The sequence below is a fragment of the Myotis nattereri genome, assembly GCF_964212035.1.
Source record: "Myotis nattereri genome assembly, chromosome: 18".
In the NCBI taxonomy this organism is placed as follows: Eukaryota; Metazoa; Chordata; class Mammalia; order Chiroptera; family Vespertilionidae; genus Myotis; species Myotis nattereri.
In genome coordinates, this window is record NC_138093.1 from 22,926,008 (window position 1) to 22,950,737 (window position 24,730).

Sequence of the window (24,730 nt, forward strand, 5' to 3'; positions counted from 1 at the left end):
AGAACCTTTCCATACATGGACAGGCACCTAGAAAGTCAACTCCCAATTTGTTATAAAAATCTTTTTCTTCTTATGCTTTTTTCCTTTCAATTACCCTGAACATGTATTTTTTAAAATTTGATATTTTAATTGTAACCAAGGGTCAACCTACTCTTTCTCTTTTTCACCTCTGCCATACTCTAAATATTGAAAGACCAATAAACATCTAGTAGCTCTAACTGTAAAGCTGCAAAGTTACTAATATTTTTGGTCTCAAATTATAAATTGTGTCAAATAGCTGAGAGTCTTACTTCACATGCATTGTGATGGGAATAACTGCATTGCGTCCACAAGAGGATTACTCTACAGAGACTGAAAACATTGTAGCATTCAATGTTTCAAACCCAAACCTTTGTAATATATTTCTTTTAAATGAACATATTTATTTTCAACTTGGTTAACAAAATCTAATTCATACAGCTGACAGATTCTATATATATGGAGAAAAGCTGTATTTTCCAACACTAAATTAAAGGAATATGAATTAAGACTTAACTAAATCAGTTCTTTATGATTTAGGGTTTGCAGCCACAAAAAAAAAGGAAATGTATTAACTTTTCCCTCTGAGTAATTTCTCTATAATTTCAACCTAGTCATTTATACAACATAGTCTATCATGTGCTATGTTATCACTAAACTCCCCAGTTACACTAACATTATATCCCATTTATTTTTGGTAGCATATTAATAAAATTCTTGCCCCTGTTAAATATTATAGTTGGTATAATAAAAATAACTTATATTGGCATTACACTCTATAGTTTACAAACTCTTTTCTACATATATAATCTCAGTGAATTATAATCTTCCTTAACAACTTTAAAATATGACAATACACTACAAATTTCTAAAAGCAAATTATATCAAATATTGTAAATAAGACTCTAATAATAAAAAAACAAAAGAAGTATAAAGAAATTAACCTGCCAATGCCTTCTTACCTTGCTCCAAAACAACTCACATTTGCACTGTTGGTTCATTTTCCCAATTTAAGCTTTTAGAAAAATACATACTAAATTGCCCTACATTGTATTTCAATCAATTGCCTAAGCTGAGGCTACGATGTCATAAATAAAGTACCTGATCATAAATTTCTCAAAGGACATAAAATCAAAGACACCAAACACCTACAAATTAAATGCAAAACAAAAACACAAAAAACACAAACTAAACAATAAAAAGGAGTTATGATATGAAATTTAAGTTAATCAGTTAGTTAACCAGTCTATTTTGAACAGACTTAGTCTTTATTCTCTGTACTGATATTAAGATTATAACCATGCACCAAAATCATCTTGATTTAGTCTTTTCATTTTATGTTTTCTTATAAATTATGGAGCTATGGGGGGAAAAGTCAATCACCTTTCTGATGTTTGACTGCAAAAGCACTACTTAGAATAGCAATGATATGAGTTATTTAAATACAGGCCTCTGCATGAAATGAGGGCTATCTATGAAACACACTTATTGGAGGTTATATATTACATTTCAAATACCTAGAAAATCTCAAGCCTCCCTGATTCTATATTTACACAGTTGACGAGGACCTCCAGTACACAGGAAAAAAAAAAGTGGCCTAGAAAAGTGAGCAGCACAGCGTTTACTATTTTCATACAAACAAATGCTATATCCAAAGCATCTTATAACATGCAGGCATTAAAAGGCCACGTTGCTTGTGCTTACTATAAAAAATATTTTAAAAGACTATGTAAAGTTATGGTGAATAGATTTTTAAAGTATGTGATTGAAATGGCATTTAAACCAAATGCCATTGTGTGGAGGTGGGTTAAAATACTTAACCATTTTTTGGTTAAAATAAACCCATTTCTTAAAAATGTGTTATTTGAATAGAAGTATATTCTAAGTTTTCCTAAATTTTAGAGCATTTTGCATTAACCTGTCAAAATAACTTAATAGAAACTTGCAACTTAAGAATTGCTGTCTTGTTCACTTTGCAACTGTATATTTTCTTGAGCCTAAATTATTTAAATAATCTAAAATTAATGTCATCTTAGAAAAAAGAAGGTAAGTGACACTTCACTCTTTCCAACAAGCATAAGGTAGTAAAAAGATTACAGCACAAAAATGAAAACTAATTATTAAAAATACATGGTTTTTAGCCTTAGTAGAGGTTAATACCAATGTGTTTCCTTAAAAACCTCTCAAAGATGCACACATACAGAGCCACGTACAAACTCTCCAACACAGAAACCTGTTTACATCTCTAATTCTAAAGTTATGCTTTTCATGGTATTATGTGCTGAAACTTTAGGAATTTACACATACATGTAGCAAGACCTGACCTGATAGGGTTCCAAGGACAATGTCAAACAGTTCTTTAAGTTAACATATTCTATAACATAACATATTTCTGTACCAAATGTTAATTCTTCCATTACTTCATTACTCAGAGTTGATTTACATGCTTAGATGCCAACTCGCAAAAAGCTAGACTGTGAAAGAATGCTGCACACCTTACTAATAGACAAGAATGACTCAGAGTAGCCAAAAGTGACAAAACAGCGTCATGACTTAGGGGAGAGTCAGCTGAAGCCCCTATCAGGCATCCGGAAACACCGGATAAAGCCAAAGGAGGTTAGCTGTTGGTCTAAAGCCGTGGTCTGCAAACTGCGGCTCGCGAGCCACATACGGCTCTTTGGCCCCATTGAGTGTGGCTCTTCCTAAGCCTTAGGAGTACCCTAATTAAGTTAATAACAATATACCTACCTATATAGTTTAAGTTTAAAAAATTTGGCTCTCCAAAGAAATTTCAATTGTTGTACTGTTGATATTTGGCTCTGTTGACTAATGAGTTTGCAGACCACTGGTCTAAAGGAAAACGTTCCCAATTTAAATTTTTTTGGAAGATACTACAAAGGTATAGATGTGTGTATATATATCACCAATAATTATTTTTGAAAATCACAAAATCTTCTAATTCAGTATTATTTTTTAAGTCACAGCCCAATAACAATAACAATACTGCACGATTTCATTATTTTACATTGATCAGCAGAAATGCTAGAGAAAAGAAGTAAAAACTAAGTGATTTGGAATCTTGAATTTACTGGGAAAATCACATTCAAAGTGCATAAATTCTTTAAAATTTTTAGATGACATATAATTAATCATTATTATTATAAGATTTCAGCAGGATTACAGCATTACTTTATGCTAAGTAATGCAACCTGAAAGGCTCAATAAATCTTAGCTCAAGTGAATCTCAAAGGACAAATTAACATAGTCACCTCTAGTTTTACAACACAAATAGATCTGAAAAGAAAACAAAGACTATAGCACTTGGAAGTATAGAAATCTAGTGCAGTACTGAGTAAAGAACAAAAATATAGAGTAATCCCACAGAATAAAAATCAACATATAGAAAGGACACAAGGATTAAAATAGTAACAAAAATTATTTAGTTAACTATTGTACAAAACACTAGATATTTAAAAAATTCAATCTCTCAATATATAAAACTTTTGTACATAATACAAATTTGGGGGATGGGAAGGGAGATCAAACTTAAAACTTATCTATCTAGGTTTATAATATAAAATTGTAGTATTCCAAAATGTTAAACATTTTTAAAACTTTAAAATGGTGATATACTAAACTGTCCAAACATTTTTTTGGTTAAAGAGATAGGATTATTTGAGATGCAATGTTAATACCAAATGCAGGCACAACTTTGCTATTTTTTAGGTTTTAAATGTTAGTTAATTTCTTAATAACACCATCAAACTATTGATATTAGATGCTAAATAATAGTAGGTAGTATGAAGAACATTTAAAAATGCACACACACTTGTATACATGCACATAACAAACTAACACACCATCACCACCAAAACAGAAGCTTTGGATTTACATGATTAAAATACTTCTTATAATCTTATACTTGTATTAAAAGGTTAATTAATGTCTATACTGATATCTGTTTATGTGTACATATACAGTGATACATAATAAAATTAAAATTCTGAAATTATAATATTATTCCATGTTGAGATTTCTCACTGTAAATCTCCACATAAATGTAATATTTCCAAATACTTCCAAAGACTGTAAATTCTCACCAAAATGTTATGGAGACTTTTGTTTCAGAATAAAGAAAAAGACTACTTTGTTATTATTTTACAGTTTCTAATTTATTAATAATTCCATTAATACGAACTTATATCCAGTGAGAAATACAAGAATACTATGCTGTCAAGGAAGAATACAAAGCCATCTTGAAACAAATCTAATGTATATTTCTCTTTAAAAAGTTATAAAATGGGAAGTATATTAGGCTGACTTAAAATACAGTGAAAACTATACTTACTTTTAAAAGGGTAGGTAGTTCTAGAAAAGAGTATCAGGCTCCAATACATTAGGGTCAAATATTTGATGAATATTTAAGAAAAAGGCAGAAATAAAACAATACATGCATGAAAACATTTTGAGCAATGTGGTGTGGAGAAAATAATGCATGTCTCTTAGACAAGCCTAGGTCTGACCTCTTGTTTTTGTATATTCTAGCTATGGATTGGTTTCTTAACCTTTTTTTTTTTTTTGTTACTTAACCTTTTGGTTAAAAATAACCTCTGAGCCTTAATTTCCTTGTCTACAAGAGGGGAATAATAATACCTACCTACAGGATTATTAAAGAACTAATGAGACTAAGAACATCTTTTACTGTGTGTGTGTGTGTGTGTGTGTGTGTATGTATGAATTTGTATAAAAGTTAAATTCTTTTTCAGTATATTTGAGAATAGAAATAAAATAGATTAGATTTTCAGGCCCTACATTTAAAAAGGCCCAGTGTTATAGCTGTTATATGATAAATGCTATAATAAAACCTAATTATATGTTTAAAGAGTAGGTGGGACACATCTTTTTCCCTTCAATATATTTTTATTGATTTCAGAGAGGGAGAGGGAGAAACATCAATGATGAGAATCATTGATTGGCTGCCTCCTTCACGCCCCACACTGGGGATCGAGCCCATAACCCGGGCATATGCTTTGACAGGGAATTGAACTGATGACCTCTTGGTTCCTGGGTGGACACTCAACCACTGAGTCACACCCAGCATGGCAGGACACATCTTGATGGAAAAAAAAAAAAGATCTTTCCTAAGTATATTTCCCTTTTACTTAATATTATAGATTACTAAGAGTTTCACCAAATTTTTTTGAAATACATGAAATGTTTAACCTGAAGAGAAACTATAAAACTAGAAGATGACAACACTTATTATGTCTTAGGTAATGCTAGAAGAAACATCAAAACTAACACCTATCATATTTCAGAATCTGGTTCCAGCACAACCTAATCCCACTAATATCAATGAAAACATAAAGTTTATTCAGAACTAACTTTACATGAGATTTGTGATGCAAAACTATGGTGTTACTTTAAAGATAAAATGTGAGCCCTAAAAGCATTCACAAGTTTTGCTAAGTTATGCCACTAAGTTACTTCTTTTTAATGAAGAATGAAGTTGTCACTCAAAAGTTTTTGCATAAACACACATACAGGCACATACTGCTTTCTTTCGTAAAGTGACAAATATAACAAAATAAATAAACCAAAACATTACACATTTTTTTAAAATATATTTTATTGATTTTCCACAGAGAGGAAGGGAGAGGGAGAGAGAACTAGAAACATCAATGGGAGAGAAACATCGATCAGCTGCCTCCTGCACACCTCCCACTGGGGATGTGCTCACAACCAAGGTACATGCCCTTGACCGGAATCAAACCCAGGACCCTTCAATCCGCAGGCTGACGCTCTATTCACTGAGCCAAACCGGTCAGGGCACATTGCACATTTTAAAACCACAAATAGGGGCCACTGGATTAAATTGGCAAACACACACATATACACAACCATTCAAAGTTCTATAGTTCCATACTGGGCAACCCTTATAAAGCCATAGAACCACTTTATGTTTTTACTAATTCATCATGCTTTTCTGTATCAGACATTACTTGCATAGGGAAGCTAACACATTCAACCCAAAATGTTTTTTAACTAAAATAAATCTGAAATAATAACCCATTTCAAAAAGATTACTCTTCTGCCTCTGGCTTTACTAACATAATTCAGTTAGTCTACTCAAATGTGTAACTGCTTTACTTACAGAGATATATATATATCTTGTTTTACTGCGCAAATATGAAAGTCTTAAGATTTCTTTTATAAAAGAAAATTTTAGTTATACAAGATAACGATTTTCTTTAAATTTTCTAATAAACTTGGATTACCAAATGAAATTTATGTTGCTTATTTTTCTTAACTTTTATGACTTGAATAAAACAAAATATTTTCTCATTTTTAGTTCTCATCTATTATTTTAAGACCAGACATTTTTGGATAGAAAAATAATGTTCTTTATTGAGACTATATAGTTAACTTTCATTAAAACATTACATCTTGATTTATTACTTACAGCTAGAAATTTTAATTTCTAACCCTACTATAATGTGTATCTATAAAGGAAACAAAAACACAAAATAAACACAGTATAAGTGTATTTTATCTTCACAGGAAATTACAGTAACTTTAAACTGAGAAACACTGCCCTCTATAGACAATTCAATTTACCTAAATCTCAACAATATTAATCCAGACTAGGAATTTTGGATTTTCCTGCCTTGTTTTTGTTCAAAATCCTTCTGCTCCATAAAGCTCTTTTTCAAAAACAGATTTATTCTGGAGAAATGTCTACTGCAAATATTCTTCAACCTCTTCTAAAGTATCTCCTTCCCTCTGGCTCACCCAAGATTCCATGTGTATTTAAAATAAGCCACTTATAAGCAATGTTGAAGACAGGACTGAGTGGGACCGATACAAAACAGGGATAACATGTAGGAGGTATTGCAACACCTAGCCAAGAGATGATGACATATGAAGATTAAAGTAACAGGGAGGGAAAGAAACTGGTGAATGTGAAATATTTAGGAGGTAAAACTAGTGAGACTTGGGAACTAACCAGGCCACTAAAAAGTAATAAGGAAAGTTAAGGGGTTACTCCCAGGTTTCTCACTCGAACTAAATAGGTATATGGTAGTAGCATTTAATAAAATAGGGAATAAAAGAGAAGAAAACAGTTGAAGGCAGATGAGGGGAATAAAGAGGTGATGAGTTCTATCTTGAACTTGAGTTTGAAGTCCACTTGCAAATAATGTAGAAATGCGCAGGAAATATTTAGGCACGTTAAACTAAAAGTGAAACAGGCAGAGGCCCTCAAGTTGAATGTAGTCTGTAGATATGGCTCACATTTAAGAACCAAGAGATTTCACATAAAAACTAGATTTCATATCCGATCTGGCGCTACTGGGCACTCACAGTAATAACCAGCTGGAGCTAAAGTTGAATTCCCCTGTTTAAGTAGGGCACGCACTCCCCTGTAAGCCACAACTGCTATGACTGTGTACAAACTCCAGCCCACTTCACTCATTTATCTTATCTTAATGGCCTGGTCCCTGCAGGCATTTTACTTTTTAAAAATTATTTTTTTGTGACCCTGGTCTAAAAACTCTGAGCCCTGATCACACAGAAAAAGGTCAGGGCTAAGAAGGAAATTTAGAATCAACATAGGCTATAGTTAAAACAGTAAGAATGGTAGGGAGAAACATCAACACAGGCTAAATCCTGGGAAAAACAATATTTAATCAGGCTTCTACTTCATAATATTCCTATCACCTTAAAAGTGATGAACATTCAAATTTTAATTCAAAATTCACTTTCTCTATGTGTGTCTATTTTAATCTCTTTTAACCATAAATGCTGAATTTTCTACTCCCAGGTAGGTCTTTTTTTAGAAATTAAAAGCATCCTGCATATGCTCTATAAATGCTAGTTGAATTAAACAAAGCAATCCCCCTAATACTGAACATAAGTTATGCCGTGGAACTCGAAGAAACAAGAAAGGAGCCAGGAGATGGTTAGAAATAAGTGGTAAGAGAAAAATGTAAAGGGGTTAGTGTTATTTGAAAAGAACATTAGAATAATCTAAGAATGATTTAATAGGCACCTGTGCCCTGTGCTATACCTTGTAGGCAGTACGGCCAGGACACGAAAGGTGAATCCAACATGGTCTTAGGCTTTGAAGAGCCTATAGGCTAACATGTGGTACTAGCAAGTATAAAGGTTACATGAGGTTCTTTCTGGAATGAGAGGTTCAATACATGAAAAAATGTATACGTTAAAGAATAATTCTCTAGCATAAAGCAGCTAGTGAAAAGAAACCCAATTCAATATTAATACCTGATAGTTGACAAAAATTAAATCTGAATGATGAGAACAATATCAAAGATGATCATTTTCTGGGCCAAAAAAACACCTATCAAATTATTTTTAAAATAGAAATTTCAAAAGTTATGACTAGCTTTATAGGTAAGTACACTACATGTATGAATTTATCTACTCTGATATTCAGTGAATTTTTATAGTTAAAAGATAACTTGACAATGCTCTAAAAAATCCCAGATGAATAGCGCAAGTTTTACAAAAAGGCCAGATGGTTATTGGATAGCTATATAACCACTTATTTGGCTATCAGAACAAAAGTGTGAGTTCTCCCATCTATACTATTTATCTTCACTAACAATACACAAATATAATACAATGATGCTGGTCTAAGAGTTATTTGATCAATAAGATGAAGAGAAATAAAGTTACTAATAAGATCCCATGTAAATATACAAGTTTCAAAGATCTAGAGGATTAAAAAAAAAAAAAAGGCAAGAGACTAGTCAGTGAGAACCAAGGTATTAACAATACTATTGAAACACACAGCCCTAGAATTCCTGAGAATAAAATCATTCTTTTTTATAAATGAACTTTGCTCCCTCTGGTGGTCACAAGAGGTTTTACAGATGTGAGTAGAAATGGAGGTAGAGCAGTGATTTTCAACCTTTTTCATCTCATGGCACACATAAACGAATTACTCAAATTCTGTGGCACATCAAAAAATATATCATACTTTCTGATAATATGACACAAAATAATAGGCATAATGTTGATTCATTTACCAAAAAAGATAATAGTAATTACCCACTCTTTTGGCTCCAAAGTGACTTGTTAAAAAAGCAGGTGCCTATACTTGTACACAAGAATTTCTGATACCCGGAATTAACCAATCAGACACAAACTTACACAACATGACCAAGATGCAATTCTATTATATGACTTATATATTTATGGTTCAAGACACAGCATTCACACCAGACAGCTATTGTTATGTTGGCTATCATTTTTTAATTTCACAATAAAAGGGAAAAGAGGTCCAAGTGCCCCTGACTAGTCAGGTATTGCATGTTTTAAAAATTCTTGCGGGACACCAGTTGAAAATCGTTGAGGAAGAGGGTAAACAGAAATGAAACTGCAGGAACTATCCAAATTAACCCTCATAAGTCAGACAAATGTTCAACTTACAAAAAGCACTTCTGTACAGAAAGAATTTAAGAGTTTAGTGTTACGGAAGTAGCAATGAAGAATTACAGAAACAGTCACAAGTGGGGACAGAGTTCTAAAAAGAGTATATAATAACGTATGGTGCAAGAAACTTTATAAAGCTTCAAATTTTACTCTTTCATCCTGTTGGAATTATTTCCACATGCCTATAATACTTTCATTAAAATATTTACTGGACAATGTAGAATACCGTATCTTTTATAACTTTACAATCAGAGTATTTCCCTTGTCATTGAGAGTAAAAGCCATAATCCTTATAATAAGCTATTCCACGTGCCCCATCCTACCTCATTTCCTATTTCTCTACCCCACTGCCCCTTCACCATATACCATTCAGTCCACCTTGCAGTTTCCAGAGCACACCAGGCATGAGCCTGCCTGAGTGACTTACATTGGCTGTTTTTTTCTATATGCAATGCTCTTGCCCAGATAACTGGATGGCTCACTCTTTCACTATCTCAAATGTTGCTCAATGTCATCTTTTCAATGAGCCTTCTTTGACCATCTAATTTAAAATTGTAACCCCACCTCTTGTACACCCTAACCTTCTCTTTCATTTCCATAGCACTAATCACCTTCTAATATATTATAACACCTACTTACTTATTTAATTGCTCATGCCTACCAGACTACAAGCTCCCTAAGAGCAGGGAAGGTTCTCTTTTGTTCACTGCTGTATCACTAGCTCTTAGAGATATAAAGTACACACACAAGTATACAATTAATGAATAGAATGAATGAATAAATAAGATCAATAATACCTTAACAAATGACCAAAAAAAGGACAAAGGCCTCATTTTATATTTGGTTCAATATGAAACATTATATCTCAATACAGCTGGAGGGGAAAAAGTTAAGATGTGGTCTAAGGGGGGGCCCTAAATCCAATGACTGGTGTCTACAGGAGAGACAGGACAGGGACTTAAACACAGAGACACAGGGAAGAAGGCCATGTGAAGACAGTGACAGAGATTGGAGTTACACTGCCACAAGCTAAGGAATACCGGAGGTCACCAGAAGCTGGTCAGGGCAAGGAAGGACTCTTCCCTAGAGCCCTCAAAGAAAGCCTGGCTCTGCTAGACCTTGATTTCAGACCTCTAGCCCCCGGAACTGTGAGAGAGTAAATTTCTGTTGTTTTAAACTACAAAGTACCAGTTTGTAACTCTTTCCTATGGCAACTGTAGGAAACTAATACATCTTGAAACATCTTGTGCCAGAAAGAAAATGCCCAAAGAATGATGGGGATATATCAAAAGGACACAGGAGCCATTGTGAAGGGGTTCCTAGAGGCCAAATAAATAATGGTGGTAATAAATAATGCACTGAATAAAATAAAAATCCATGACTACATACTGATATAAATACTACATGAGTGTTGGGAGAGGCAATAAACCACGGACCCTAAGTGTCCCTACACACTCTTGTTTAGTATGCCAGGCTCTGACCACTCTTTACCTGAGCCATTTCTCAGGATTGTATGCAGTGAGCCACCGTCAAGGATGAGGTAATGTCTTCCCAACCTCTGACAAAGAACAGGCTTGCTTCCACCTGCCATAAACATGGTGAATTCCCAAAGCTCAGTGCTCCTTCCCTAGAGCACAACCCACTGCATATGCAGGAATCTATCTAGGCCCACCTGCGTCATCCCGGGGGAATTGGAGAACTTGAGAAACAGATGCAAACCAAATGAAGCTCATGCCATTTGCCATGCCATGAATAATAAAGTCCTTTGGCTCAGACCCAAGAGTCTTGTACCTCTGCCATCATCTACGAAACAGTAACAGGCTAACTTATTAGCTTGCAAGTAGGGTACAATCCTAGATTTTCACAGTTCTTGACAATGAATAAATAAATAAATGGGGAGAAGGGAAAGCCCATCCTTACACTGGAATATCAAATAATAAATGTAGAAGAAATGATGGAGTTAGAACATCATTAATGGATATTAAAACTAGTGGGTGAGTCCTCGCTGGTTTGGCTCAGTGGACAGAGCATTGGCCTACAGACTGAAAGGTCCTGGGTTCGATTCCAGTCAAGGACACATGCCAGGGTTGCGGGCTCGATCCCCCGTAGGGGGTGTGCAGGAGGCAGCCAATCAATGATTCTCTCTCATCATTGATGTTTCTCTCTCTCTCTCTCCCTTCCTCTCTGAAACCAATAAAGAAATATATATATATAAAACCTAGTGGGTGAAATTAGGAAAAGGATACTTTCATAGTAGTCTAAAATCTCCCCACAAATTACTTACTAATTACAAAGGGAAAATAGGGACTTTACAGTTGAGAAATCTGGCAGACACCACCTTAGGCAAGTGGTCAAAGTTAACATAACCAACACTGGGACAAAGAGACATCATGTTTTTCTTGGTATAATGTACTGAGAGAGACACAATTCTGTGGTATTCCCCCTAAAAATGTATGATCTGAACCTAATTATGAAGGAACATCAGACAAACCCAAAATAAGAGATTCTACAAAATGACTGGCCTATACTCTTCAAAAATATCAATCAAAAAGGAAAAGTTGAGAAATTGCTCTAAAACAGTAATTGCGAACTTTCTGAGCTTGGCGTGTCAGCATTTTGAAAAACCCTAACTTAACTCTGGTGTCGTGTCACATATAGAAATTTTTTGATATTTGCAACCATAGTAAAAGAAAGACTTATATTTTTGGTATTTATTTTATATATTTAAATGCCATTTAACAAAGAAAAATCAACCAAAAAAATGAGTTTGCGTGTCACCTCTGACACGCGTGTCATAAGTTCGCCATCACTGCTCTAGATCAAAGGAGAGTAAAGATACAGGACCACTGGATGAGATGCATGATCCTGGATTGTATGATGAATCAGAATTTTAAAAAATAATTACAAAGGACATTTTTGGATAGATGATAAATTTGAATATGAACTATGAGTTTGCCAATAATACCTAATCAATGTTAACATTCCTGACTTTGAGAAAGAACTGTTGTACACTGTTGGTGGGGATGTAAATTGGTATAACCATGACAGGAAACAGTATGTAGGTTCCTCAAAACATTAAAAACATAGCTCCTGTATGATTCAGCAATACCCCTTCTGGGTATATATCTAAAGGAAATGTAATCAGGATCTCAAAGAGATATCTGCACTCCTATGTTCACTGCAGCATGGTTTGCAATAGCCATGATACGAAAACAATTTAACTGTCCATCTATGAACGGATAAGATGTAGTTTATATATATAATGAAATATTATTCAGAAATGAGAAAAAAGTAAATCCTGCCATTACATAATCAAGATTATATATATATATATATATACATATATATATATATATATATATATAGAGAGAGAGAGAGAGAGAGAGAGAGACACACACACACACACACACACACACACACACATATATATAAAGCTATAGAACAGGGAGCAGAGTGATTAAGAGTGGGGCTCTACACTCACAGCATAAACCCAAATTCCAGCACCATCATTTATTAGCTGCCTAATCTTAGACAAGGTACTAAACTTCTCTGTACCTAAATTTCCTCATTTTTAAAATGCAGACAATAATAGTTTCTAATTCTTAAGATTCTTGTGAAGATTTCAAAGGTGAATACATGTGTAAACAGCTCAGCACATTTAGCATATGAGTTATTATTCCACTGTTTTTAGAAATGAACATCAAAAGAAAATGAGTATTTAACCTAAAAGATCACGAACTGAATACCAAATCTCTTCAGACTGAGGCCATGCTCTGTCCCCTAACAATAAAAAACAAGGAGAAAAACTGAGACCAAGGGGACCAACTCAGAGTGCTTAAACTAAAAATTTAAATGTAAATGCAACAAAATTCCCTTTTACAAGTAGATTATGATGTCAAAATATATTTAGAACAATGTACTAAAGAATGCTCTTTATATGAAAGTACCTTTGATTATGCTTGGTTTATAAATTAAGTTTATGTTCAATAGGTGAGATTCAGATATTTTTTAAAAGCATCCTTAATGCCTGTCTGGATTTCCATAAGAACTACCTAAACACATGGACTCTGCAAACATTTGTAAGAGTCATAGTTAACAGAATTTTATTTAGAATTAAGATACTGAAGGTAAGAAATCATAAATTCTGTCACTAATTAGGAGTTATAAACTCAAATGTCTATAGAGGCCAGGCAATGGAAAAAGTCAAGCTAAATCAATAGGGAAGAACTGAGACCACAGTGGCAGGACCTGAAGAGCCCATCTGAAGACATTTAAGTTTTGTTTCTTTTTGTTTTAAACATCGTGCCATATGTGCTTAGGCTGAGTTCAGCTCAGAGAGCACCTGTTTTGATCATTGAATTTCAGGTTTTAAGTTCTTAGGACCTTTATGCTATACTAGAGGCCTGGTGTACAAAATTCGTGCAAGAGTAGGCTCTCGCAGCCCTGCCAGCCTCACGCACCCCCTCCCCCCCCAACCGCCACACACACACTGGTCATTCCAGAAGGTCATTCCGCCACCTGGTCTAATTAGCATATTAACTCTTTATTATATAGGATATTTGTGTGCAAACTTGTTTTATAAAAGATATTAATAAAATGGTATATTTCTGAGAATGAATACTCATGTACATCGAAAACATCAGGAAATGTTTCAATGGCACCCAAATCACATTATCAAAGATATCTGTCCCACTTTGAACTCACAGTTACGATATACTTTTACATGTCATAATATATAATCTTTAAGGTTCCTCATAACTCTGACATTTTAAGAATTTGTGATTGATGGAACAAAATTCCTTCATACTAGTAATTAATATGTACCCATGAAATAACTTATTATCAGAAACACTGAAAATTGCTGAATTCATTCACTGTTGAAAAGTTTGGCCTAAATATTTCTATTGAAAAGAAATACATTCAATTTGTATTTTTGACATGGTAATGATCCAGCCTTTATCCCACTGAAACACCTGCCAACCATGGCTTTAAAAATTTTAAATAAAGTAGCAACTCCACCTTTAATAAATTCTTTATAAATGTTCTCCAGTAAGTACACTAGAAAAAGAGTCTTTTAAGTGAACAATATCCAATGCCCCCAAAGTCCAAAGTAATCTCTGCTTCCACTGGATTCCCTAGCACTTGGATGTTATTGTTTTATACGATTAATCATATTTCGGTATGTTTCATCTTCTCTAATATACTTTAAACTACATAAAGGCAGAAGCATGTTATTCATAGTTAATTCCTATCAATAATCATTTTGTACTTGCACAGTAGGGGCTCAAAAAACAAACAAACCCCAAGAGATACCTACCATTTTTTAATAGTGATGAATTAATGCTAAACTCTTTCAAATTCTGAAATAAATTGAGTTTTTACATGGTTGAAATTATTGCTCTGCTTTTTAAAAAGTCTCTACAATTCAAAGATGTTCTCAGTATCAGTAGCTGGTTATATTAATGTTTAAGCAATTGTATTTTTAGATAGATAAATATTGCAATAAATTTAGAATCTTTTGATTTGAGAAAGTAAATCTTTAAGAAAGTTACTTAAGCGTAAGTTTAGATTTAAACAGTTATTTGAGAGAAAGATGATAAGTTTTTGGAAAGCATTATTTATAATCATTAAGTCTTACCTGAGTATTCCAACCTGGATCTAATTTTTTAACTGCTGCAATATACTCCTGCATTGCTTGGCTCGGGCTGGAATCACCAAGTGCTTTCCATGCTTCCCTAGAATATCCCAAACAACCCATCATTATGTATATAAGTAACACAAACAGCATGTTTCTTAAAAAATTGGCATACACATTTTACAGGTCTGGGAATATAGATATAATAAGCCATAGATGAGCCTCTATTTTTGTATTTACTTTGGTCTACACCAGGGGTTCTCAACCTGTGGGTTGCGACCCCTTTGGGGGTCGAATGACCCTTTCACAGGGGTCGTCTAAGGCCATCGGAAAACACATATATAATTACATATTGTTTTTGTGATCAATCACTATGCTTTAATTATGTTCAATTAGTAACAATGAAAATACATCCTGCATATCAGGTATTTACATTATGATTCATAACTAGCAAAATTACAGTTATGAAGTAGCAACGAAAATAATTTTATGGTTGGGGGTCACCACATCATGAGGAACTGTATTAAAGGGTCGCAGCGTTAGGAAGGTTGAGAACCACTGGTCTACACAGATCTTCTCACCACACCTAAGGAACCTTTACACAATTTTTTCTAATCACCTTCTCCCATGAAATCTTAGTAGTCCAGATATACTGCATATCTGTTGAATTTTGTAAGACCAATAACCATTGTAATATGTAAGATTTTATAACTCTCCAAAACCAACTTTCACACCCCTGCTGAAAATGTCTGATCTTTATATAGACCAATACAAGCAGTTGCCATCTTTTAACATAACTGTGCTCACAACATTTTGGTAACACGGAAACTAGTCATCACACAAAACAACATTCCCTAGAAAAATGCCTCAAACTTCTTATTTGAGATGTAAAAAGTACACCTCACCCTTCTGCTGTTATCTAATCTGCTAGTCATGGATCCCAAGGCCTCCACAGAAACTTCACAAGTGAGGGCTGGTGAGGACAGAGGTGAGAATACACCGATGGGTAAGAAGGTAGGGACTTCGTGCAGTATAAATACCAAGAGTAATATTTAAGCCCAGAGTAATATTTTCGTTTTCTTTTCTGCAAGCTGCCACAACAGGCTCCTTCTTGGTTTTTCCCTGCCGATTCTACTTCCACCAGGAAGTAAACATACTGATCCACTGTGAACCAGAACTCAGACACACATTTTCTAACCACCTTCCTGCTCCTCTGATGAATAGAACACCTTTCTGAGATCCCTAAATTTATTTTTACTGAATCTCTTGAGAGTTCCTTGTATATATCCTAACACTTTACCCATAAATATATCAGCATATATCAAACTGAGGAAATTTAACATTAATACAATAAAATTTCCCTGATTTGCCAATAATTTCCTTCATAGCTTTCTTCTAGACCAGGAGCCAATCAAGATTCATACACAGCATTTAGTTTCATGTATCTTTAGCCTTTTCTATCTTCCATGATATTGATATTTTTAAGAATCCAAACATGCTGTTTTATAAAATATCTCTCCAGTTGGACTTATCTGATTGTTCCCTCACCAAAGAGTGTTCATAGCAAAAGTAATTAATCATGATTAGAATCAGGTTAAATATTTTGTCAAGAGCAATACATGGGTGACATGTCCTTTACAGTGCATTCCGTCAGAGGGCATGATATCAGATTGTCCCATCAATGGTGCTAAGACTGAGGACTTGGTAAAAGCAGTATCTCCCGTTTTCTTCTTTGTAATTAATAAGTAAATTGTGGGTAAGTATGAATAAAAATTGCTCTGCAATAGTTTTTAATCTCCTGGTTTTAGCATCCAATTTAGATTCTTGCCTGAATTATATTAGAGTGGTTGTAAAATCTAAACTTCGTAAAATTGTTTAAAAAAATTAAAACAGAGAAAAATAATGAAGTTATAAATTGTCATAAATTTTTTAAAAAGCACACCTCACAATTAAAAATTATGCCAGGTATTCTCTACAACAGTAATAAAGCGCAGTCGAACTACTCGTTATCACCAGCAAAGAAACCTAGGGCCGGAATGAAAATCAAAGCATGCGTCCTTCACTGAGATGTCCTACAGTGACCTACACACACAAACAGGTCAGCGGAACCAAGCAGTGTGCTTGATGCTGTAACTCAGTGGTTCTCAACCTTCTGGCCCTTTAAATACAGTTCCTCAGGTTGTGACCCAACCATAAAATTATTTTTGTTGCTACTTCATAACTGTAATGTTGCTACTGTTATGAATCATAATGTAAATATCTGATGTGCTGGATGGTCTTAGGCGACCCCTGTGAAAGGGTCGTTCAACCGCCAAAGGGGTTGTGACCCACAGGTTGAGAACCGCTGCCATAACTGATTTACATTTGGCTTCAAGCTCTGCCTCTCCTAACGGCTGGGTAACGGACAGTTCAGACAGGCAACCTGTCCAGGAGACCACATTTTGAGCAGCACTTCTCTAAAAGGTAAAATTACAATTCATGTTTAGCACTTCTCTCTACAACCATATTTCATTTTTTAAAAAACCCTACCCTCTATACATTTAATTCCAGGGCTAATGCTTCAAAGTTATTCCTGCCATAACTAAGGTTCCCTATTGTATGCAATTCCTCTTTTTTTTTAAATATATTTTATTGAGTTTTTACAGAGAGGAAGGGAGAGAGATAGTTAGAAACATCAACGAGAGAGAAACACCGATCAGCCGCCTCCTGCACATCTCCCACTGGGGATGTGCCCGCAACCCAGGTACATGCCCTTGACCGGAATCGAACCCGGGACTCTTCAGTCCGCAGGCCAACGCTCTATCCACTGAGCCAAACCGGTTTTGGCGAATTCCTCTTTTTTTCATTTAGACAAGGTAAGAGGAAATAGGCTTCATATGCTAAGAGGAAACCTCTGAATTACAAGCAAAAAAACTGGGGAGGGTATAATCCTCTTACATATTCAGTAAAGAAGTGAATTAAGTAAGCATCTGGGATTTTTTCCCCTTCTTCCCAAAAGGTTATGGTCAGCACTTCCTTCCTGTGTTGGGTGGGGCAAGGAACAGAAGAGTACTAGAGATGAGATAAAACAGGGTCAGGTAGAAGAGTAAGGACTGGGGATTCACCTGCTCTTCTCAGAGGAAGAAGTGGGGACTGTATGACAGGAAAGGGAAATCTCCAGCAATAGCTCACATGGCCACTCTCTAAGAAGCTATTCTTACGTAAGGAATGTATTTCTGCTGTGAACTACTTACATACCAACATTATGGCATATGAATCCTTTAGGAGACTTAGCTAAAATCGGATTCTTTTAATCTCTCTCTCAACTGCCTGCCCTTAGCAGTCTACAGCAGGGAGATCAATATAAAAATAATTCTTTAATCTGCTCATCCATTTCTAATTCCTAAACACCTATAACAGCCGTGGGCAAACTACGGCCCGTGGGCCGGAACCGGCCCCTTTGAAATGAATAAAACTAAAAAAAAAAGACCGTACCCTTTTATGTAATGATGTTTACTTTGAATTTATATTAGTTCACACAAACACTCTATCCATGCTTTTGTTCCGGCCCTCCAGTCCAGTTTAAGAACCCATTGTGGCCCTCGAGTCAAAAAGTTTGCCCACCCCTGACCTAAACCATTTCCAACAACCCCAATAGAGTCCAATAATTTCTTACCATTTTTGCTTTCCTTCAAAATCAAAGAAGCCTGGTTTCGGAGTATTGCAATTTCCAACTTTGACCTAAATGAAGAGGGAGGAAATCAAGAACTTATTTTTCAAAGAAACGCCAGAGAAACTTTTTTATTTTCAAAGCTATTATGTGTACTTAGTAACTACCGGTTAGAAAATATTTGCATCTATACAGGGTAACAAAATTTAACATTTTTGCAAAAGCAAACAAAAAAACTTTAAATATAGGCTGGTTTTGTTTACTGCATAAAACGATTTATCTAATACTGTAATACATTTAAAAATCTGGATGAAAGCCCTAGCTGGTTGGCTCAGTGGATAGAGCATCAGCCTGCAGACTGAAGGGTACCGGATTCAATGCCGGTCAAGGGCATATGCCCGGGTTGCAGGCTCAATCCCCAGTAGGGGGCATGCAGCCAATCTATTCTCTTTCATCATTGATGTTTCTCTCTCTCTCTCCCCCTTCCTCTTTGAAATCAATAAAAATATATTTTTTAAAATATGGGTGAAAAACAGTTACATTCCTAAGTTAATAGACAAATTATATATGACAAATTATAAATATAGATTATGCAATCCTAATTACTTATAATACAGAACAATTTTAAAGTTTGCAATAAACAAACTTTAAAGTACAATTATCACAATTCATAATATTGTTTATTTATACTGATGCTCATAACACTACAACATTTTATCTCTCCCAAATTCCAGGATAAAACACACTATTTTTAAAGTGCCCTATTATGAAATTAATCAATATAAATTTATTTTGGAAGCTGTGCAAAAAATTTCAAGGGTTTCTCAACAATATAAATTCTATCTATTCCATAATAATCTTTTCTGTTTGTGATCAATACTTACTTTTAATCCAATTACAGTAATTAGCTTCATTGTGAATAAACATAAATGAAATTCACACAAGTGCAGAATTCACTATCCGGCCCCTGATTCCTACTGCCAGAAGTGATCTCCCTTTCGGATAAACTCTCATAGCACTTATTCTGTATGATACAATCTATGACAGTATTTTTCACTTTCTGTGTTATTAAGTTTTGTGTAAAGTCTCATCCTTCTATTAGAATACAGCCTGCAAGAAACCCAGGCACAGGGGACTGAATGCATGTTAAGTGATATAACTCAATCATTGCACCTAATATAGTGCCTAACTTAAGGTAAACATGCTTTTGACTATAGAATGAATAGTATTAAGCAGGTGTTCAACAAAACACCTACTTTCCCTGATGCTAAATATCCAATCTGATCCCAATCCACTTCTCAGGGATCTTCTCACTAACCCTTATTACTCTTCTACACTTGAATTTTGCTAAAATCAAAATGATGGTCTACTTGCTAACCAGACTGCTAATTCACTGCACCTTATGGATTTTTGTTGAGTTTTGCTCAATGTAGTAATTCCCCTCACCACAAATGCCTTCCCTGAGCTTTCCAAAATGCTATACCTCCTACTCAAGGTTCAGATTCTAAGAACACTTTCAGTCCACAATGATCCCATCCATCTCTGAAATCATAACAATTATCATCCCTATCATTTGCTTAGCAATTTGTCACAATCTGATTGTTATTAAAATGTACACTTACACAGCAGCAGCCGTTATGAAGGGACACAGAGGTGAGAGAGCAGCAGCTGCATTTGGTGTGCAAAAGCTCCACCCATGTTATATCAAACAAGCCACACAACAATCCCTTTAGGTTTGCCATTACAAACACCTTTTATAAATGAGTACAGAGCAGCTGAGGAGGGTTGTTGTGGTTTACACATTAGTAAATCCTAATCAGTAGTCAGGGTTTGAATCCAGGACTGTTTGACTCCACAGTCCAATATTCCTTTACTGTAACATTGTTATATATATCACACAGAATCTAGGCTTCAGTTCTGGCATCTCTGAAATTACCTGAACTACTGAAATGATAGAAATATGAAATGAGATTAACTATTGGACATTATAAGGATAGTTATTATTATTGTTGTTGTTGTTTTTAACCAGACATCAGCCAGAGGCAGAAACAAAAGCTAAATCCTCCATTTCTCCAACATTAATACAAGTCTCAGCCAGACACGTGGTCATCTGTATAGCCATGCAACTCTTGCCCAGGCACAGGGAACTGAATGTGTGTAAAAATTATATAAATATCTTTCTTAAAAAAGAAAAAAAGGCTTGTCCTTCCCTTTCCCTTTGCCCGGGCTAAATCATGCATGTGCTGATGGTGAGCTATCTCTGGCCATGGACAGAGGATCTTAGGGCAGCCGTTCTCAAACTTTTCGATCTCATGATCCCTTTACACACTTAGAAACTGAGGATCCCAAAGAGCTTTTGTTTATGTGGGTTATAGCTACTGATATTTAGAAGATCCCTGAGAAGTGAACTGGGGTCAGATTGGATATTTAGCATTAGGGAAAGTAGGTGTTTTGTTAACACCTGCTTAAAACACATTTAAAAAAATGTATTAATTCACTTAAAAATAATAAACCCATATGTTAACAAAATTTTATAAAAAATAACCATCAGTCTAAAGCAGCCGTGGGCAAACTATGGCCCGCGGACTGGATCTGGCCCGTTTGAAATGAATAAAACTAAAAAAAAAAAAAGACCGTACCCTTTTATGTAATGATGTTTACTTTGAATTTATATTAGTTCACACAAACACTCCATCCATGCTTTTGTTCCGGCCCTCCGGTCCAGTTTAAGAACCCATTGTGGCCCTCGAGCCAAAAAGTTTGCCCACCCCTGGTCTAAAGCAAAAAAAAGTTTTTAATAAAAAAGGTGACACTGTTTTACATTTTGCAAATCTCTTTAATGTCTGCCTTAATATATTGTCAAAAATCTACTTCTGCATTCAATATATTGCAACATGTTGCTTTGGTTGAAGTATATGAAGAAAATTCAGCTTTGCACAGATATGCTCCTAGAAAAGAAAGGTATTTTAGCAGCATTTTCAGATAATTGTGAATATTCTTCTTTGATGCCACACCAAAACTCAGGGACAGTTTCTTTAAGGTTAGTTGCAATCTGGAATCTGAAGTCATATGAATACATTTTTCAGTTACATTAAAATCCATTGTTCTGACTTGCACTTTGAAAGGTTTTTATATTCACACATAACTTGTAACATTACTCCATGCAATATTTAGGAAACATGGTTACTAAGTTATGCAGACCTTCCAAATGTTGATACATTTCCCTATACAATAGCAAAAGTTCACAATCATTAAAATCACCACTAATATCATAAAAGTGTTTCAGTATTCCTAATTTTCACTTGAAGGCTCAAATGTTCGCATTGACAACAAATACTGTCAGTTGTTTTCCATAAAGTGATAGGCTCACTTGAATCATTTTCAAGAAACTTTCTGCTAAATCAACGGTTCTCAACCTTGACTGCACATTAGAATCAGCTGGGAATCTTTAAAATCCTGGTTTCTGAGCCTCATCCTCCAGAAATTGTTTCTTTGTTACTAATGTTGTGGCCCCACCCCATAACAAAGAAACAGAATTTCTGGAGGATGAGGCCCAGAAATCAGGATTTTAAAGATTCCCAGGTGATTCTAATGTGCAGCCAAGGCTGAGAACCACTGTGCTAAATGCTCACATCTGAATAAGCATAGTTTATCTGTGAGTTGTTCTATTAAGTAAAAGTGATGTTTAATTAAAAAGTAGATAGCTCAGTTTGCAACTCAAAAATTAAATAAGTGGTTTTCCTCGAAATAGCCAACATAATTCAGTCTGCAGCAAGAGAGTTTTGTGTGAACCCCCATTTCATCACACGCGATATTAAAGAGACTTATACTCAAGTTCATATTTAATAAAAACCAATAATTTATACTGTTTCAACAAAGACATTTTTAAATGAAACTGGCTTTTTTTTTTACTCTGAGTGCATGGTGGCAAAGAAATATGACTACTAGTACTATTTACTGCCAGTGTCTTCATTCATTCTAATGCATCAGCAGTTTTATCCATCATGACAGCACAGAAAGAAGGCAAATAGTGTCTTAGTATTATTATGAAGATAGTATGATCTTACAGATCCCCTGAGAAAATCTTAGGCATTCTCTGGGGTCTACAGACCATAATTTGAGAACTGCTGCCTTGGGGAATGGCTGAGCTACAAGATAGAAAAAGACCAAGCCCCTGGATGATCTCATGAGGCAGAACCACCCTACCAGTCCTAGATCAACTACCTCCAGACCATTATGTGAGGGGAAAATAAAAGTCCAGCAACTGCCCTGTATCCCAACTGACACAGAGCTTTTGTATCCCAAAATTCAGTTCTGGATCCAGGAAAGACTGAGAAAATAAAACTACAGGATTTTAGGACACCATGAGCAGCAGTTTCCAAATCATTAGATAATGAATCAAACTATAGAGTTATAAAACATACCACTTTAACAGAGCATCTAAACTGTTTTCTCTGATATATATGACATATCCAGTGCCCTTGAAACAGAATTATTTCAACAAATGTTGCCAATGGCGAATGCCAGTGAATCAAGTGTACCCAGGTTAAAGTAGGGGGGACATGAGTCGTCTAACTTGTACTAGTGCTGAAGGCTCCTGAACAATGAAGCCAAAAGGAATTTGAAATTTTTATTGTCGTATTGTTTTTATAGGTGTCAATTAGTTATCTTTTGCTGGGAGAATGTAGGCTAGTGCACACACAAAAAACCCCAAAACACCCTGTTAATTGGTGTGACCTTTTTGGAAAGTCACTAAAAGATGATTTTGGAGCCATAAGCGTATTTGAAACTATAAGAGCTATTAGGTAAGTTTAAAGCTATACCTGAGAAAAAAAGGTTCATATCTTTGCTCATTTTTATTACCTTCCTGCTGACAACCTTACCTCATTCAGTCCAAAGTACAAAATGTAATTATTTTACGAGAAATTTTCCACCATGCAGGAATTATACTGTAGACTTTCAACTTTATTATTCTATCAAAGATGCTACTTTTAACAGTCTCAGAACTGTTAAAAATAAATTATTTAAAGGATATTGAGGAAAACTGTATCCCGATGTCATATCTAAGTAAGCATAATCTTATTCTCTAATAATGAAGAATTTTATTTTCCAAATACAGAATATCTCTAGACACCCTAACATCAAGCTCTTGAAAGGGCGAGGGACACGCCTCTTGCAGGCTATCTGGATGGAGTGAGTACACCTGAGACAGGTGACGGCAGCTCACTGATGACTTAGAAATCAAATCTTCAATAATGATGACACTAATATCAATAATAAAGGTATGTCCTAGATTCTAGGACCTGGAAAAAATGTTCTCTAAGGAATTTGGAGAAAATGAGTCTTATACTGCCCAGAGAATCATCAGTTAAACATATTACATACAATCCTAGCACAATATTCAATAAATTCTTGTTAAATAATCGGAAGTCTCCTTTTAATGTTACTTTAATGTAAGTGACCAAAGAGAAAATATATATCCAGAACTTTTTACAAGAAAGCAAATTCCAAGGCCAATTCAGGGGCAATTTTCATTCAACACTATGATTTATACCACCTGTGTCTACAATTGTATCTCTCAGGTCAATTTAACTAATATTCATCAGTCTTCAAAAAAAGGCTCATCTCTATTCAGTATATTCAGCTGAAGAATACAGAGGGACCCCACCAGCTATTTTTTAAAAAAATGCAGGGAAAAATAGATACCAAGAGGCAAAGGAAAAGTTTTTAAAACTTTAATAAAATAAAATGGGCAATTATCCAGCACTTCATTGCTTCCAGTGTTCTAAAAAACTGGAGTTTTCCTGAATTGTTATTCAATGCTTGTCAGCAAGTTTAAACTTAGACTCCCCAAGTAAATTAGTAAGTCTCTTAAAGGTAAGTAGCATGATGCTCTTCTTTGCATTCCCTGTAGGCATAATACCCAGGTGTTTTGCACACAGAAGATGCTGAGTATTTGTAGATTATGATAA

The 24,730-nt window shown here is 34.8% G+C and overlaps 1 protein-coding gene across 1 annotated transcript in view; it reads right to left on the bottom strand.

Moving 5' to 3' along the window:
* Positions 1-24,730, bottom strand: part of ACBD6 (acyl-CoA binding domain containing 6) — a 126,839-nt gene that overhangs the window by 100,611 nt on the left and 1,498 nt on the right. Inside the window, exons 2-3 of the mRNA XM_081112358.1 lie at positions 18,765-18,829; positions 15,113-15,209 (exon numbers count right to left, since the gene is read on the bottom strand). Coding sequence (XP_080968484.1) covers positions 15,113-15,209; positions 18,765-18,829 — 162 coding nt within the window. The remainder of the gene's footprint in view (positions 1-15,112; positions 15,210-18,764; positions 18,830-24,730) is intronic.